The 19,246-nt window shown below is 44.6% G+C and overlaps 2 protein-coding genes across 2 annotated transcripts; one reads left to right on the top strand and one right to left on the bottom strand.

Annotated features, from left to right (window-relative positions):
- The first annotated feature begins 370 nt into the window (after positions 1–370).
- SARC_02053 (hypothetical protein) lies at positions 371–10,863 on the top strand. The gene is made up of 23 exons (XM_014304217.1): positions 371–466; positions 689–827; positions 1,073–1,129; positions 1,238–1,640; positions 1,840–2,093; positions 2,356–2,574; positions 3,366–3,535; positions 3,911–4,045; positions 4,294–4,470; positions 4,752–4,940; positions 5,232–5,396; positions 5,614–5,737; positions 5,927–6,084; positions 6,273–6,509; positions 6,819–6,965; positions 7,312–7,491; positions 7,859–8,068; positions 8,231–8,543; positions 8,810–8,936; positions 9,305–9,506; positions 9,856–9,939; positions 10,476–10,600; positions 10,755–10,863. Exons 1-23 carry the CDS (start codon positions 428–430, stop codon positions 10,834–10,836), a joined length of 3,936 nt encoding a protein of 1,311 aa, XP_014159692.1. The 5' UTR covers positions 371–427; the 3' UTR covers positions 10,837–10,863.
- A 224-nt stretch (positions 10,864–11,087) lies between these two features.
- SARC_02052 (hypothetical protein) lies at positions 11,088–14,549 on the bottom strand. Its single transcript, XM_014304216.1, has one exon. It carries the CDS (start codon positions 14,254–14,256, stop codon positions 13,027–13,029), a length of 1,230 nt encoding a protein of 409 aa, XP_014159691.1. The 5' UTR covers positions 14,257–14,549; the 3' UTR covers positions 11,088–13,026.
- Positions 14,550–19,246: the final 4,697 nt, after the last annotated feature.

The raw sequence follows: 19,246 nt of genomic DNA, 5'->3' as shown, positions 1-19,246 counted from the left end.
TATGTATATATGTATATATATACATGTATGTATGTATGTATGTATGTATATATGTATGTTTGCATGTATGATTTCATATATATATATTTTTCTGTGTCTGTGTCTGTGAGTGTATGTATAAATCTGTTGTTGGTGTGTGTGTGTGTTTCTGTGTTTGTGTAACCTAAGTTATACACTTGTATATGTTATGTCGTATTCGCGTTGTTCCACTCTCTTGCCCATCTGTCGCGTGTATATCCTGTATTTTTTTTTGTTTCTGATTTGACTTGCACATTAGTAGGCGTCTATGTATGTTCCTTCCAGCTCCTTGCCCGCACGAGCTGGACGTACGAGTATACGCTACTATGTTGATTTTTGATGTGACCTTCCCATCTCAGGCTATTCTCAAGGTGGTCTTGTGAAGAAGGGGGGGGAATCAGCCCCCGCTATGGCTCAAAGCGAGGATGCAGACCGGCCAGTATTCAAGGTAGGAAATTTTTTGCCCTATAACGTTCTTCTGCATACATATCCGTCATGTTGCCATTGATTTCGAAAATCTGCCTGCAAGGTTACAGTCTAAATCTACTCGACAAGCCTGCTTTGAACGACATCAAAGACATGTATTGAATATTGGAGTGAAACCCCCGTTAATTTTGACTTTTTTTGTATTGACGCTGTTTTTTTTTGGCTTCCTTGCTTCGAATAAAAGCGTCCCGAACCGGTTAATAAGAACGACAAACCAAAGCCGACTGGTTCTCTCTTAGGACTCGATAAATTGGCACAGGTGAAGCGTAAAGAGAAAGAAGCATTAGAATGGAACACAAAGCGCTCTCGCACTACTATTGCTGGTATGTGCTCAGTTTTCAAATTCTGTTTTAGTATGTGCTCAGTTTTCAAACTCTGTTTTCTGTAAAACAACGGCCCTGCTGTAGTCAGGCAGCTCGTGAGTCTGCGTGTACACGTGAGTTCTTGATGACGTACGTGGGCATTTTTACGGGTATGTTGGCTACAATACTACATTGATATGTGTCCTGTCGAAGACGTGTCCGTCGATAGTCTTTATGCAGTCAAAACTCTCCCGATGCAACCTCAGATCTCGATGACGACGAGGAGGACGAATTGAAGCTAGAGACCCAGGCCACAACCAAAAGTACGTGTTGTTTCGGATTTCAACTAATACGTATATTGCTTTCAATCCTTTTGCTATTGAATCGAGTTGTACACTGTGAAGCTGATTGATTTTTTACTGCCGCCACAGATGATGATTCCTCTTTTAAAGCGCCGATGGACATGCCAGCGAAACGTAGCGGGGATGCAGAAGATCGCACAGACAAGGAGAACCCCAAACCCGTGCGCAACTACAGACACCAGGTGCAGGACACGCCATCGCATGGGGGCGGAGTTCCAGATAGTGTAAAAGAGAGAGTAAAGGAGAGGGAACGCGAGAGGGAGCGTAGAGAACGCCGCGGCGAGGGACATCGAGACCGAGATAGAGGGTCCAACAGAGATGGGCATGCCGGTAGAGATAGAGATAGGTACGTAGATGGGAGAAGTAGCCGGCGATCGCATAGCGCGTCGTCGTCGAGAGATAGGGACAACAGTGGGAATAAGGGAAGGAGTCGGGATGAGGACGAAGACGACCGAGATTCCCGGAGGATTAGGTATGACCCGCGGATGTGTGGAGTTTTATGTTTGTTGGTTATCGGTTCGAATATCCGCGGTTTGCTAAGCCACCACTTCGACGGAGAGTATGCATATGATACGTTGAATATTATAATAAGCTCATATCTAGAATACTCGCTATGACATCTTACATTAATAGCCCAATCAGAATCAATAATGCCATACTTTCGTTTCTAGTCGAGGCAGTGGCCGAGATAGCGACCGTGACCGAAGCACCAACAGGAGTACAGATAGAGACAGAGAACGCGAGCGCGAGAGGGGAAGACACAGGAGCAGTGGCGGCTCTAGTCGCTCACACGACAGGGAGAGCGGCTGGTCATCCTCGAATCGGGACCGAAATCGATCGGATAAGACTTTCACCGATATACAGACCCCATCTCGATCTGCGTGGGATGATGTTGAGGGTGCCACTCCCCGTGATACGCCGAGAGGTATGGTCTACGGGGAATTTCCGTTTGAGTACCCACATTTGCGGTATCTAACTTGGCCATTCGGCTGCGGACGAGTTGCATGTGGAAGAATCACGGTGGGATCGGCTATGTGTACAAATATGTGTTTTGGTCGGTGACACGAACTTAAAGATTATTGGGAGTGCTAATCGGCACAATTTTCTTCCATTCAACTCTCGGAACATACAATGACTGTGGCATGCCTATCCTGCTCACGTTTTGCATATCATAACACGCACCTCAGGTGGACGCTTTACCCCTCGCGCCACACCCAGAGATGGAAGTAACCCCACTCCCAGGCGAGACGATGAGTATTCGAATTTACGAACGGGTAGCACGAGGAATGGCGACAGTGTCAATGCTACACCTAGACCAACACCGTCTTATAAATACAATTATTGGGCAGAGGATAAGAAAAATACGGGAGCTACCCCCAGGCTCTCCACAGGACGCTCGGACACAGGTATGCGTGTGCCGTATGGCTATAATGCCTGGATTGTATGAATATTTAATATGGCGTCTACATTGCTCTGCGGTTGACCTTAATGTGAACAACTTCGCGTCGTTTCCTCGTGTACTGATATCAACGGGCACGTGAGGACGAGCTAGGTAGGTCTACACAGTATGTCCGTGATAAGGCCAGAGCAACATTGGGATCAAACATATACTTTTTATCAGCGTACCGATACATGATTAAATATATTTATATATATTATATTGATGTGTGTTATAATAAGCTTATTCATTAATCAATATAAATACGAATAATGTATATATATATATATATATATATATATATATATATATATATATATATATATATATATATATATATATATATATATATATATATATATACATATATATAAAATATTATTTATATATATACATACATACATACATATATATATATATATATATACATATATATATATGCGTGTGTGTATAGACATATGTATATATATATATATATATATATATATATATATATATATAAATACACACACACACACCATATATATATATATATATTGTGTGTATTTATATATATATACATATATATGTATATATATATGTGTGTGTGTGTGTATAATATATATATAGATATATGCATATGCATATGTGATATATATATATATATCGAGATGTATGCGCAAGCAGTATTTTAGATTGAGAGCGTTGTGTCCCCTTCAGCTTTGCATTTACTTCACCTGTGTATGTTCATATTGTTTTTTATACATCACTTTCTCTCAGATAGTGTTCAAGGAGAGGAGGATTCGACCTCAGCACCTGGAGTGGGCGGCGAAGTTTTCAAGACCGAAGTGGAGAAGCGCGCTTGGGAGGAAGAGCAAAGGCTGCTCGATCGCATGTGGTATCAGAACGATGAGGGTGCAGATGTCAATAATGATCCCTTCAATAGCGCGGTATGTGTCTAACCGCAAACAATTGATTGTATGGTAGCACACAGGTGGCGACGTTGGCTAGTCCATCTTCTCATTAGGAACTGAACTTGAACAGGCTAATCTGTGAATGTTAATTGCACCAGTTGCACGCAACCGGGCCAAATTCTGTTCGCATATTTTTAGAAATGTCAGCAAAGTAAAATAAGTTATTTGCAGTGCAGCTTGCGTGGTGAGCTGGTGCGGTACACCTGTGCTATATCTCAGTAGTGTCGCGCCCTCACACTCACATGTGCATGCTTAAACTGCCGCTGCTGGAGTGATCAAAAGAAAGTATATTTGGGGATCATTAAGGAGCTAAATGGCTCGTTGATATTTTGTTTCTTTGATCTTTTACAGGAGTTTCTAGCGCAAAAAGAAGCCGAAGTAATTCAGCGGGCGAGTAAACGACAAACCATCCATCAGAAAAAACGAAATGCCGACAACGACAGATGGGAGACGAATAGGTTGCTAACCAGTGGAGTTGTTTCTAAGGTATTTGAGCTCTTTGATTTCAACTGCGGGCTATAATCGTGCTGTGTTAGTTGACAAAAGAAGTATCAACAACAGCAGACGATGTAAGCGAGGTCAAATACTGAATACAGAAGCGAAATAACTGTTGTTCATAAACCGAACGTTAAATCTCAATTTCTTGGCGGGAATCTGGCCAGCATAATTTTCCTTGTTCATTCGAGACCCCTAAATTTGCGTGGCATACAAATATGGATCCACTACACACACAGGTACAATACGATGACGATTTTGATGACGAACTCGAAGTGCGGACGCATCTTCTGGTGAAGAATATCCTACCTCCGTTCCTGGACGGACGTATCACGTTCACCAAACAACCAGAACCTGTTATGCCTGTCAAAGATGCGACCAGCGACATGGCTGTTGTGGCTAAAAAGGGCAGTCAGGTATATTTTCTTTGTCATTTATCAATCGGAATGCTGGTGATTGTGGATGCAGTACTCACTGTTTTCACATCTATTCAGCACTGTGCCAGTGCATGATCTTGTTGCTACCACATTCATTGTGTAGCTATTGGTCGAAATACGTAGTTAAGTAGGTCTGGAGCGGCACATATCGCGATATTCCACCAGTGAGTGTATTTATACACAGATTCAACGTGCAACATTTATCTCCTCTGACGAGTTTATTGATCATTGAACTGTGTGCTCAAATGTTCAATCTACAGCTTGTACGAGAACGCCGTGAAATGCGGGAGCGGCTGAAAGGACAGAATAAATATTGGGAGTTGGAGGGTAGTAAGATAGGTAAAGTAATGGGTGTGAAAGAAACGGAAGAAGAGGATCCAGGCAACAAGGAGGGCCAAGAGGAGAACTTCAAAGCGGAAAGCCAGTTCGCTGACCACATGCAAACCAAGGTTTGTTTGGTGCGGAGTGTTATGCGCGTCCTTTCGGACTCATTGTCCTTCGGTTAAATTCATTTAGCTTCTGAGCTTCATCTCGAATTATAATTGCTCGGTATCAGCTTGGGAATGATGCCATGTAAAACTTCAATGCTTCGTTTCGACAGTGTATGATAATTTTCGTTTTCATGCTTGTAAGTCGGAGAATTGACACTCACTTCACTCCAAATTGCTGAAAATCTCTTGCAACATCATTTTCGCGACAGTTTAAAAACTCTTTTTTTCTTTTCTTTATATTGACCACAGAATGTGGCAGTGTCCCATTTTGCCATGTCGAAAACTGTCAAGCAGCAACGGCAGTTTCTGCCCATCTACTCTGTGAGAGAACAGTTGTTGCAGATTGTGAGAGACAATCAGATCGTGGTCATCGTAGGAGAGACTGGAAGTGGAAAGACAACACAGCTTACACAGGTGAGTGCTTCTCCTATTCCCGGCAGTTATGAATTTGCCTGAGATTGTGTATTTTCTCATTGCATGGATGACCCCCACTTGCCTTGCTCCATGGCACTGACGGATGGAAATGTCGCAACCAAGACACTTTGATATTACATCGCCTTCAGAACATCCCAAGTTCGAATATATAAAACTCCCTTCTCACATGGCATTCTACTATCTCGTCCCCTTATAGTATCTGCACGAAGAAGGGTACGGCAAATTCGGAATGATTGGCTGTACACAACCACGAAGAGTGGCGGCGATGTCCGTGGCCAAACGAGTGAGTGAAGAAATGGAGGGCAATCTCGGCGATACAGGTAGGATTCCCGTCGTACATAGATACGTGCTCGTGCATTGGCTCTGCTTGTGTGTGTGCACAACTGGGTATTTTTTTATCCAGACATTGACTGATATTCGGGATACGCTAGTTTCTGTTTCATCTCTCTGCTCGTATACGAACACCCTCTGATCTTAGCGCCATGGTCGTTGTCTCCTTTCACCCTTAGTCGGTTATAGTATCCGCTTCGAAGACTGCACGTCGAGGAATACAGTAATCAAGTACATGACAGACGGAATTCTGCTGCGTGAAAGCTTGAACGAAAGCGACCTGGAACAGTACAGTTGTATTGTTATGGACGAGGCCCACGAACGTTCGCTGAACACGGTAAAAAAACAATTCAATTGATTGTCTTGGTATGATTGTATCTGTGTTTGCACTCATTATGGGCGATCGACTTGATCTTGACGAATGAGCCAGCGATCAAAGCTGATGCTTGAAAATGACAGCTGAATAACTAAAGTACCGATTTCTTGTGTAATGTAACTAAATGTTACTTCCCCATTATTTCACAGGACGTGTTATTCGGCATCCTTAGAGGCGTCATTGCTCGCCGCCGTGATCTCAAGCTGATTGTCACCTCCGCGACCATGGACGCCGATAAATTTAGTAACTTCTTCGGAAACGTCCCGATTTTCAAAATTCCGGGACGAACCTTCCCCGTTGATGTAATGTACGCCAAGTCCACAACAGAAGATTACGTGGACATGGCAGTCAAGCAAGCTCTAACAATACACTTACAATTCCCTGTGGTATGTTGATTTTGAAATCTCCACCTTGTCATGTACTTTTCGAGATTGCTCATGTTCTAAGTACCCGTAATCCGTTCATTGCGCGAAACAGTGCTATTGCGTAGTACTTCATCCACTAGGATGTTTGGAACGCTCTCGGTAGTGTGCGACACTATATATTGGCACGCTAATCTTTGATTGCTCCCCGAATGAGTTCACATGTTGTCCAGATACTTTCAGAACTTTTTGTTTTGGCAACTCTTTGCATAGTACCAGACATCGTCCGGCCGTATTCGCTGGTTTCTAAAAATCATGTTTCTGTTTTCTCAGGGAGATATTCTAATATTTATGACCGGTCAAGAAGATATTGAGACCACCTGTGAAGTTCTCAATGAGAGATACGAGGGAGTGGCGGATGAAGGAATACCAGAAATGTCTGTCTTGCCGATTTATTCGCAGTTGCCTTCCGACCTTCAGGTAATAGGGGTTTGTGTATGCATCATCCGTTCGCTCGTATTGTCTGCGCTATAAACATATCGCAGGCTACAATCTCTTGGCTACTTGCAGCTCAGTGATGTGACTATGTGTCCATTTGGGTAGCTCAGTTTAATCACCACGCGCATTCGTGAGCATGCTCGTATATATCAACAACGTCTCACATTGAAAGTTAAAATTTCGGTGCATGGATAAACGATAGGAGTCCTCGTTTAGCAGTTTTGTTTTGTTTTTTATCTGTTCGAAACTTTATGTCATCTCGCGAGGAAGTTGAATTGGAATTTTGTATTCATCTTGATTTAACATTCTATTCATCACAATTCTACAGGCGAAAATCTTTCAGAAGGCCGAGAACGACGCTCGCAAAATTATTGTAGCTACAAATATCGCAGAGACGTCGTTAACCGTCGATGGTATTCTTTACGTAATCGATTGCGGCTACTGCAAATTAAAAATATATAACTCGAAGATAGGAATGGATGCCCTCTCGGTCTTTCCTGTCTCCCAGGTATGTCTTGCTAAAATATCCACTGTGCTCATCCGATTGGCGAAAAAATTCTTGGTGAAAATATTTTCTCACCAAAAGTTAAGGAAACATCTCCCTCGTGAACAAAGTATCGTTGGAATGCACCACCTGTGTGTGGATTATTATATGTTGTGACGGAACTTTCAGCTCTACGTAGTCCCCTTGCAATGTCTTTGATAGTCAAAGGTGATCTTCTCCATATAAAAGCTGCCAGCTCAGGAAGGCGGGGTTTTATTTGTCTGTTCAAGCGTGTAGAATGCAACACTTGCACGTATCATGGGCAAATTAAGCGCAGTGCAGAATTGATTTCTGTGTTTCTTAGCAAATTTGAATTGTATCCCCAATTCAGGCCAATTCAAATCAAAGAAGTGGGCGTGCCGGGCGAACCGGACCAGGCACAGCCTTCCGACTTTACACAGAACATCAATATAATACAGAGTTATTAGCGAACACCGTGCCGGAAATACAGCGTACGAATCTGAGTAACGTTGTACTGTTGCTGAAAAGTTTAGGGGTCGACAACCTGCTTGAGTTCCACTTCATGGATCCTCCCCCTCAGGTGTGTATCATCGGACAACTTTATTGTTCACTTTATATCTCCTCCCCCACATGTGAATACATTGAACTTTATATAGCTTCTATAGTCTTGTATCTCCGTCTCCACAAGACAATATACTAAACTTTACTCACCATTGTCCGCCTTATATCTTCTCTTTTACAGGACAATATACTGAACTCCATGTACCAGCTATGGGTGCTGGGTGCGCTCGACAACACGGGTGGGCTGACCGGCTGCGGGCGGCGAATGGTGGAGTTCCCTGTAGACCCTGCGCTGTCCAAGATGCTGATTGTGAGTGACGAGCTCGCATGCACCACAGAGGTATTGACCATAGTGTCCATGCTGAGTGTGCCAACGGTCTTCTATAGGCCGAAGGGGCGAGAGGAGGAGAGCGATGCTGCGAGAGAGAAGTTCTTTGTGCCCGAGAGTGACCATCTAACCCTGTTGAATGTGTACAACATGTGGAAACAACATGGTAAGCTATTTCATTGTTGTAAGCGGTATACATCAGTGCCTTGTAGATTTCTACATCCTACAGGCAAGCTGTGTGGATATATTATTTGTACTTTTTGTTTATAGATGTGTTAGCAGAAACTATGTCTCTGCTTGAATGGCCAATTCTATCAATTGTCTGATGCTACTGCAGTATGTGGAAGCTGTATTACATGAAAAATGTGGCTTTGATTTTATAGTCTTATTGCATACTACGTTAATTTCAATTTTCACTTTGTACGATCACAGCGTACTCGGCCAAATGGGCCGCTCAGCACTTTTTGCACGCCAAAGCTCTAAGGAAGGTCAGGGAGGTCCGTCAGCAATTGGAAGATATTACAAAGTCTCTCAAAATAGAGATTGTAACCTGTGGCAGGTGTGTGCATACTCTGCTCGATAAATGCAACGGTGCAGATAGTATCCTTCGGGTGTTTTTTGTATATTAATTGTATGCGTGGCCGTTGCATATTCTTTTTTACTTTACAATAGAAATCGATCCGGCGGGATCTGTACTTACAATGCACTTGGACATGTGCCGGTAATTCGGATGCCGGAAGACTTGCACAGCCGCCTCGAGGACGATTGCGAGTGTCAATCAGAATCCAATAGCAATTCAGGCATACCTAAAATTTTCCTATCTATCACATTCCCTATATTTCCCAACTGATCTATTAGTACATCTTAATGACTATGAATATCCCACTTAACGTCAATTGTTAACCTCTGTGCTGCTTCCATCATCAGTAACTGGGATGTGGTCCGCAAATGCATAGCCTCGGCTTACTTCCACCAAGCGTCGCGTATCAAAGGTGTCGGGGAGTACGTGCACCTGCGCACCGGAATGCCCTGTCATCTTCATCCAACATCGGCGCTGTATGGGATGGGCTTCACACCTGATTATGTCGTTTACCACGAGCTGATAATGACATCTAAAGAATATATGCAGGTAGGTGTTCCATTCGGATTAGTTTAAATACACGAAATTTATATCTGCATTTCTCTTTTTTGGCTTGTGCCGTCGTAAAATATGTTAGCCATGATGCACTGCTGCCGGCGTCATTGCACTTTGCCGCTATAACTTGGTTGGCAAACCCGTTAGTCGTACCAGGTGCTGTGGCTCTGCCCTATGCCATGTGTGATCCCTCTATCTGGCTACTTGAAGTCGATGAGAAATGCAAGAACTTCAAGTTGTTAGTAAAAGCTGGCATGGTTTCTCGACACATGAACATGTACATTTTTGGTGGATTTTCCATCGACTTCTTATTCAAAACCCTCCAAACTCTTCCAATTTAAAGTGCGTGACCGCAGTGGATGGCGAATGGTTGGCGGATCTGGGTCCCATGTTCTACAGTGTTAAGAAGACCGGTAGGACCGCTCTGGTATGTAGAGTGCTTACGTAATATATTTTGACCGAATATATACGTTGCCAAGGTCGCCATTGCGAATATGTCATGCATATTCGATCGGGTTGTTTCGCTCCCCTGTAATCTACCTCGAAGGAAGCGTTGCGAGAACTAAACCGAGGCTGTGGGCACACTACTTCCCCTTAATTACTGCCCTTATATAGTTCGTGTACTCTCCACATACACAGTTTGAATAATTTTGCTGCCTACATATAATTATTTTGCTGACTACATATTATTTGTATAATTCTGTCGCCTATGTATACGTTGTCTAGTGAGTAGTAGTACGGCAGTATCAACGTGTAGGCTGTTTTCGTTGCTTGTCGCTACTGTGGCGGCCGAGTTGCGGACTGTTTTGTTTTTCTAGGAACTCAATACTATTGTTCTACAGAGCTCGCTGATAGCTTACTCACTGCACAATGAAAGTAGATTGCTCATATGTTGTACATGCATCGATGCGCTTCTACGTGTGAAATTGACATTTTTAATTTTATTTTGTCCAACTGTATCAGTCGCGGTATAAAGAGGAACACGAGAGCCGATCGACGATGGAGAGCGAGATGAAGGTTGCGGAAGTTGAGATTGCGGAGAGACTCAGACTGAAAGAGATTGCTCGCAAGAAGGCCAGCAAGACTGGGTATGGGTCAGAAGCTCGCAAACGTCGGGGTAGACCGATACCGCTGCTTTCGCATTCTCTTTACGTTAAAAACTGCTTACATGTAATCTTAGAGGGTGTGCTGATGATTGAATACGCTAATACTCCCGTTGACATCGAACTTCCAACATCTCAGGAAAATGGCTACCATTGGCAGCAGCACCCCTGCGTCGGCAAGGCGGAGTGGGGCTACTCCCCGCAGAACATTCGGAGTATAAATCTATAAAGAGTGGTACGTCATAAGTTTATGCATTATACACACCCAGAATCTGTGAGCAATCGTCCTGGATTCACGTGTCCGTCTTCTTCCCGGAGTTAAAGGCAGGGAATCCCTCTACCATTATATGCCTGTATAGGTTATAGGTTCTGACGCGTGGGTTATGCCTACAAGAATTTAGACGGCCTAAATGTAATCACTATAGGTGATCTTCAACTCGTATTGCTGTTTTGTTTGATATCTGTTATTCAATGGGCATTGCTGTACATCTCACTAGATTTGGTTTAGTTGTTACATCAAGTACTATATCAAACAGTGTGCCTCTGATCGACGTCTCAGAGCAGACCACTGCATAGACCTCAGTGGACTGTTTAAACTGCGTCGTATACTAATGCGGGAATCAAGATTACGGATCTGAACACCCGTTCTCCTCATCTGCTACACCACGTCTTACCACTACGTACCGAGCCAGAACCCACTTGCCAGATCAATGACTAGCTCTTTTGCTGGTAGATGGGGAAGGGTGTGTATGTTAATCGGAGAGGATGTGTTTGTAATCGGATGGTGGAAATCTGTGATTTCTAGATTGTTTACGAACGAGTATGCCACGTGATCACATCAATTGTGTTATGATTTCGCTGTGCTCGTTCGTGCGTGCCAGCACTACGATAACTGGCGTGCGAAAAACTGTCGCACATCTCTGTCCTTCTGTTCTGTGGTTTGGCTAATTTTAATCGAAGATGGAACACAAAAGTGTTTTCTAAAGTCACCAGCTTCACACGTAGATACGATACGATTTCTTAACTCTCAAATGAGAATATCTCTGAATACGATACGATTCCAACAATTTTTCGGTAGAAGCTTGTGACGGCGAAATATATACCTGTTGGTAGGTATTGCAGTGAATCAGAAGCATTTTTTTCTATTCAAGTTTCTCCTATCAAGGGCGTGACTGTGATTTTATTTGGCACAATTCACCATGAGCAATACAATATTTGTCACTATATGCTATCTAGCAGAACCCATTTAACATCTGCATACCCCAATGAGCGATAATACATTTTATCATTTAGAGCAATAATCTACAAAGGCCGACAGGAGATGTGACATGGATGCCACAGTGGAGTGTGAATGGTCGTATTCGGTTCAATGAGAGCATCACATTGCCACAAGGTTCTTTTTGGCAACTACGTATAGCATTCGGTTGGAGTTTAGCAGTTGCAGATCGACACTGCATGCTAGAGTAGATATTCACTCCAATAAAACTACAATTAGCATACCTATGTGAAGATTGAATCGATCTCCTTTTCGCGGAGAGACACTCTTCAACCGAATTTCTTTATTTTTAAAGCATAATATTTTTATGGTCCCGGATTGGGCGAATCTCGGCCCGTTATAACTGGCCCCCACACAGTGCTGTTCGATGCATTCCTGAACAAATTTGTAGTTATGTTTGCTTTATGTAATAGTTCGTAGTGAATACGCTGCTGTAGGTTTTTAAACGGAGTCTATCCGCCTCAGTCGCGTCAAGCACTCAAGGTGTCCTGACCACAATGCGGCCTATGACTTCCAGGCAGTCGATGCGAGCGAGGAATATCCATCGTATATAAAATCCAAACCCCACTATTGCGGTTATAGCTCACAACACTGGGTATGGACATACTTCGAGGTGTCGCTCAGTCCGCGAAATGGCATATTGTAGTAGTAGCATCCATTGGGGCACACCAAACTCTTTGTCGACGAGATGTGTATACATTCGCGACCGATATGTGACATACAGTGTGTTCTCAGATATCGTGCAATGATGTTTGGTCTATGCCAGGCTGTGAATATGCCTGTTGATCACATCCGCAATATAGACATCGGACTATGCACCTCAAGAGTGTAATTTGAAGTCACTCATAGAGCTTGTCGTCTCATGGCAACAAATCTGCAATTCTATGATTTTCGATGTCTCAGTGTTTGATACCACGTCTCGATAATGGCCATTCTCTCAAGTCCCAGCATACGTAAACTCTATTTTGGCCTCATCCATTCTCCTGCGCATCCGCAAGTTTCCTAAAAGTCTGTCCTAATTTCCTCGGAATTTTGATCCTTTCTTCGCTGTTCTGGACTTGCAAATTCAAAGGTCAGGTGACTTTGGCTATCCTGCCCCTAAAGATACAATCTAATACAATATAGCAAAACGCCTTCAGAAATCAGTTGCAGCTTCCACAATGAAAAATCCCACGAGCACAGCAGGTAGGGATAAGAGAGAGCCCCACATCACAACCGGACCCACGACTTCTTGCTTCACATTGTAGTGGTTTGCAAACACGAAGGAAGCGGTGCCTGAAGGGATGAACGACTGTATAATTATTGACTTGAATTTTTCACCTTCCAGTCCAGAGAGTATGGCACATACAGTCATGAGAGCAGGGGCTACGGCGAACTTGAGGAACAGCACGAATAGTATTTGTAACAGCAGGTTACGAGGAGGAACAAGCGATTGCATTCGCATGAAGTATCCAACGTTGAAGAGACTCAGTCCGTATACCGAGTCTGCGAACCAGCTAAAGAACATATCCAAAAATAGGGGCATGTCCTCATTTGGTTTGAAATAATTCCATATGCTCGACCATGCCACACCTCCGATCACAGCTACGATGACTTTGTTGGTTATTACGCTTCTAATAACATTGGCCACTACTGATATAGAGCTTCTCTCACTCAATATGCTCACATTTGACGGCCTGCGTTGTGGTTCGGACTCCTGGTCTAAATCGAATTGTTCACTGGTACCTGCAACATCTATAGTGTCCGTAACATCTGACTTGGATTGTCGCAAATACGTATCACTCGCTTCAACTTGTTTATCCTTTTCAGTCGATGCCCTTTGCGGTGTATTGTGTTGACCGCCAGTGTCCGAATTCAGTACTGCGTCGATCTCATACAAGACGAACACGATCGGGAACAGGAAGACCACCTGCAACATCACAATCACAAACTGCAGCGCTTCCAGATCTGACCCATACATTCCTACCATAACGGGCACGCCCATTACTAACGCGTTGTTTAGAGCGACTGCATTTGTAAAAGTAACCCCCCAGACAAGCACGGATACCTTCGGATTGTTCGCACCGCCGAACGGTACGATATTGAATAGGGCGGGCATGCTAAAGCTAAGGAACATCGCCATTGCTGTGAATACTCCTACACATAGCACCAGCTGCAGATCTATCTCGTAGATGTTTGTGGTGGCTACAGCATAGTAAATCATGCTCGGCATTGAGAAGCCCATGATAAATGCCCCTATCCCTTCATATCCTTTCACGCTGATAATTTCCCTCGCTGCTGATATGTAGCCACAGAGCATGATCGCGTACATCGCACCGCATATTTGTAAAACATTGATAACAGTCTCTCCTAGTGAATCGGACATTGTGAAGCGTTCATTTGAGTGTGGTAGACCTGTAATCGATTATTCTATGAAATCACCAGGAATCCAGGATCCATATTACATATTTATTACAATTAGCAATTTCTTTTGCCGATGATATTTGAATGATCTTGCCAATCCGACCGACTCATGCCCCCCCTAGAGAGAGAAATTCTGGAATTGTCGCTGGATTAAAAATGGATTCTCAATACCAGAGGACAAATCATTTCTGAAGACAGTGAAGAGGGCCATGCATATTTAAATTGCATTCGTTCACGGCCCACTCTGCAATCTGGAATCCCGATTCTGATAGGAGATGCTGCGTTTTCTATTTATTTATTTATTTATTTTAAAACAAATTGACCGCCTGAGTCAGTGCAAATAGACCAGCTAATAAATAGCATCATTCCGCATTCGTTTACCTGGGTCAGGACTTTGGGACTGAGGACTCAGGCCGCCAGCCGTCAGCCTCGTCAGCACTGAGCACTGAGCAGTCAGGCCCGGTCAGCACTCAGCAGTCCGCAGTCCGCAGTCCGCAGTTAACACTCCGCAGTCAACACTCTGCAGTCAACACTCCGCAGTCCATATGTAGCACTCAACAGTCAGCAGTTCAGTACTCCGAAGTCCGCACCCAATAGTCAGCACTCAGCACTCAGCACTCAGCACTCAGCACTCAGCACCCAGTACTCAGCACTCAGCAGTCAGCAGTCAGCACCACTATCTCGAGAGAGCGAACAGCCGAACACTACTAGCGAAAGAAATAGGCGTGTACTTATGTAAATGAAGAAAAAAAAATCGAATGCGACAGTATCACCGCTAACTGGGCCGGTGCGAGCGGCGCTCCTTGTTAAAAAAAAACTTAGCTTCCCTTTTCTAACTGCCGAGCTCCAACACTTGGGTTTTCCCTACTACCTCATAGTTTCTAGCAGACTAAACTAGTATGGCAGTCTCTGAACCGCTTCTAACCCTAGAACTGTATTATAAATCACTGATAAGATGTATAACAAAGTTTAGTCTTTGAGAAAAAGCTTCATATGTTTCTTTAGGTTATGGGCCTATTTTTGAGATAACTGACAAGACTCTCAAGCACTCAACATACCAATAACGGCACGGCCTACGATAGTGATAATATTGATCTCTGGGAATAGGATATGAAACCTGATATGGCCTTCCGATACACTGTTGATGATCTAACCTTACTGCTCCTAACTTCTTTTCAGAGATTTCCTATATATGAACATTCCAATCAAACATATGCTGATAAAGCTAACACTCCCAAAGCCGAGCACAACAATGTGCTCCAGAATTAAGTTGTCGATGTGGAAGAATTTATCGCACGATTATGCTCTGAGGGGGGGGGTGGGGGAGGGGATCAAAAATCTATAACGCTGCTCATCTCGAGTATGATATCAGCCCTACACTTGACAGTAGGTCTGGCCTAGTACAGTTTGATTGGTTCTCATCACAAATTTTACCCAAAACAAGATTAGAACTCGTGATCTTGATTATGAAGACAGTTAGCTAAAGGACCAAACAATACAACCTAGTACAAAGTTGGTTGGTTCTTATATTCACCTAATTTACTTCAATATGGTTGCAGCTACTTATCCTGCTTAGGATCTAGGGTAGAGGAGTGAGTATTACACACGTAGTGATAGTGCAAGGCTTTGTAGTGCTATGCAAAGCTTCCGGTTTGATCTTGCTATGCCTATCGGGTTAAACAATGCTGGTAGTGTATTTGGATTTAATGTCAGTATCCACTTTCTATATATATATAAATAGCCCCCATATCAACAGATGTTTCCCTGTGTATTATGGTAATATTAGTATGAGGGTGCCGATATCAATTGACATAGAAGACACGAGAAGTTCAAAGAAAGCATTTAAGGTATTTCTATGTATCAGACTCACACGCTTTCAGTATGGTAAGCCATGGAGATTACTCGCAGAAATTTATGAAAGCATCTATCATTTGCTTATCCTTAATATTGGCCGATCCTTTCAGTTGTTCGAACATTTTCAGTATTTCTACTGTACTCCTTAATTAAGAAATAGACGTCAGCACTATCTGTGTCTCAATAAAGTTTGTTTTAGTGTAATCTCGCTGCAAACGCTCAGTTTTGCATGCTGCTTGCGTTAGGATAGGGATAATATTATTTATTTCAAAAATGGCAAATATGTATGATACAATGTATGAACATATGGTATGGCTCTCATAGTCGCTGTAGTGGTTCAGGAAAGATTGATGGGAAGAAGTGGTCAGTAAATTCCCGTTTGAAGCTTGGGCCAAGTGAGTCGACAATGGAAGATATGCGCTGAGTCAATTCGGGCCGGTGTTGACAAAATACTGTTATTATCTAATGTTCCATATATTCGCTTGCTGACCTACTAAGTAGAGTACCCAACTCTGTGGTACGGATCGGGTCTGCGCCGTGTAGTGCCGCGGAATGGGTTAGTGCAGAGTACGAAATACCGAGAAGGACCAGGTTATCCGTCATAATCCGGTCGAGAAGCGAGGATGGGGGTATGCCAATGTCGCACCAAACCATGGATGAATTCGGTATGTGTTGGCTGGCCTGGATCGGAAGTATCATGGTCGAAACCAACAAGCGCGATGATTTGGTATGAACCGATATTTGGAAGTAGTATTTCAACAGCGTGATTAGCTGGGGTATGGGGAACATCTGTTGATGTGTCAGGAACGGGTGAGGGTACGGTGGTTCTTCAACATGCTGGAGAAAAGATCCAAGGTGTTCGTGGAGGGTCCAGATGCCGTGGAAGTCGTGGCACTCCTGTAATTGCTGAAGGAGGTCAGGGCCAATCTAAAACCCTAAACCCTAAAAGCGTCGAATCAGTTGTTATATAAAGTGGCTGGTAGTGAACTTGTGGCTACCGGGGTAGACAGGGCAGAGACAGCCGTCGGTGCGGTAGTCGATAAATGTGAACATGTACGTATTCGTTGCAATCATAGCACAGAGCCGGATTGGTGTAGACTCGAAACAGCGGTTGAAGCTGTCGTGTCTGGCTGTGTCTCGGTTTGAGGTTGGCGGTTTACCCATAACCAGTTGGTAGTAGTATTGGCGCCGGGCCATTGCCGCGATCTCCTTGTTGGACCAACGTTTTGCTGAGTTCTTCCTGATGTCGTCACAGCGTTGGCGGAGGGCTACATGGTCGGGTGTACGCCCGCCCGTGGTTTTGTGTACAGTTTTCAGGTGAGCATAGATACTGTACGGGAAGTGTAGTGATGGTTTGTCGTGGGCCCAGGCGGGTTGCGTCAGAGGGGTAAGTGGATTTGTGCTGGCCATTGAGTCGAGTTGTATTCCCAGGCAACCTCCGAGGTAGTCCGCGAATGGTCGCGCGGGGAGCAGGCCGCAAAAGTGAAGTAAGTTTGTTTGATGTTTGCAAAACCGAGGGTATTTAGTGCCCGTGATGACGGCTGCTGCTTGGATGAGTGCTGAGTTAAAGCGCTCGAACAGGGGGTCCAACGCATCCTTTCATACAGGCGGAGCCCAGGCAATAATGTTCAGCCCATATGTAGCCGTGGATAGGATGAATGTTCTGAACATCACCAGTCGGTTGCGGGGGTGTCGCCAGCTGAAGCCATGGAAGCCATAAGCGCGGAAAGAGGCGATACCCAGTGACAATGCTGCAACCAGGGATTCCATATGTCTGGCGAGGTTGATTCCTGGTACTCCGTGAGAGAGTGGGAACCCCAGATATTTGGAGTGTTTCGGTTCGGCATGTGTGGGCGCCATCTTCAGGGGGAGGTAACGTGTGTTCCAAGGTGCGTCTGCAAGCGTCGGCGTGATAAGCTCGCCATTTATACGGAGGGTTGGCGCCGCGTGTCGCAAGTCGGTAGATTGTACTCAGGGTTTAATGACACCCTGTTCGAGGCCAGATTTGCGTCCCCACGCATCAATATCATCTAAGAAGGGCTGGAGCAAACCCGTTCGAGGGGCTTGGATCCGTGTGTCATCAACAAATAAATAAGAGCGGAGGAGCTTGGGCCGAAATTGTGCTAGCGTGACAGCTAAGGAATCCATGTAGATAATAAAGAGCTGGGGGCCGACGATTGAGCCTTGGAATAGAGGCGAGAGCGTGCCGCGGTATGTCACTCGGGTAGGGACCCTCTCAAACAGCGCACGGAGGCAGTTGATCCAGTTTTCGGGCATTCCAGCGTGACGCAGAAGTACCCATAGGTGTGGAAGAGCGACCTTGTCGTATGCCTTGGTTATATCCAGACAGACGTCGTTCCACTCCTCTTCTGACTGTGTCTCAGATTCCATGGCGGCAAGTGCTTGGGTATGACAGGAGTACCGTGATTTGAAGCCAGCTTGGGTAGCATGGGTAGCAGAGCCGGGGTGGCTCGTAATCAGATTAAGAAAGCACTTTTCAAAGATGCGTCTGACTATTTGCGTAAGCGTGATGGGGCGGAAGTCGGCGGGGGAGGTGATATCAGCATCGGCTTTCTTTGGGTGCGCTGTCAGGAGGCTGCAGTTCAGGGCTGCAGGGAAGGTACCCGCCTTCAGTAGCTCAGTGAATGCTTCGGCAAGGAGTCTAATCAGTGGGCTATTGGCGTCGGGGCGTCCTAATGTCCGGCGTTCGGTAGAGCGCTCCACTGCGGCCTTCAGGAGAAGGAAGTGGATTCCGTTGGGGCCAGGTCCCTTATTGGGATAGCGTAGAATTGTCTCCATTACATCGTCGGGGCGTATGGTGGAAGTGACATCAGGAGAGGGTTTGGTATCCGGTGGAACCACGTACGGGTTTGTAGAGTTAAATAGGGCCTCAAAGTAGCCAGCGATGGTAGCGCCTGTATCATCGGTACCCGGTATGCAGGGTTGGCGCGGAGACCGTCGTTGGTACGCAATATCTTTGATCATTTGATCATTGCTTTGGGCGGTCAGACGTGGGCGGAACGAGTGGTTTGGCAGCCGCTGGACCCAGGGTCTGTTTAAGTCATAATAGAACCCTCCAACGATTTGTGGGTTAGTAG

Source organism: Sphaeroforma arctica, assembly GCF_001186125.1.
Source record: "Sphaeroforma arctica JP610 unplaced genomic scaffold supercont1.88, whole genome shotgun sequence".
Lineage (NCBI taxonomy): Eukaryota > Ichthyosporea > Ichthyophonida > Sphaeroforma > Sphaeroforma arctica.
Note: the sequence above shows the minus strand (reverse complement) of the source record. Positions and strands in the feature narration are given on the sequence as shown.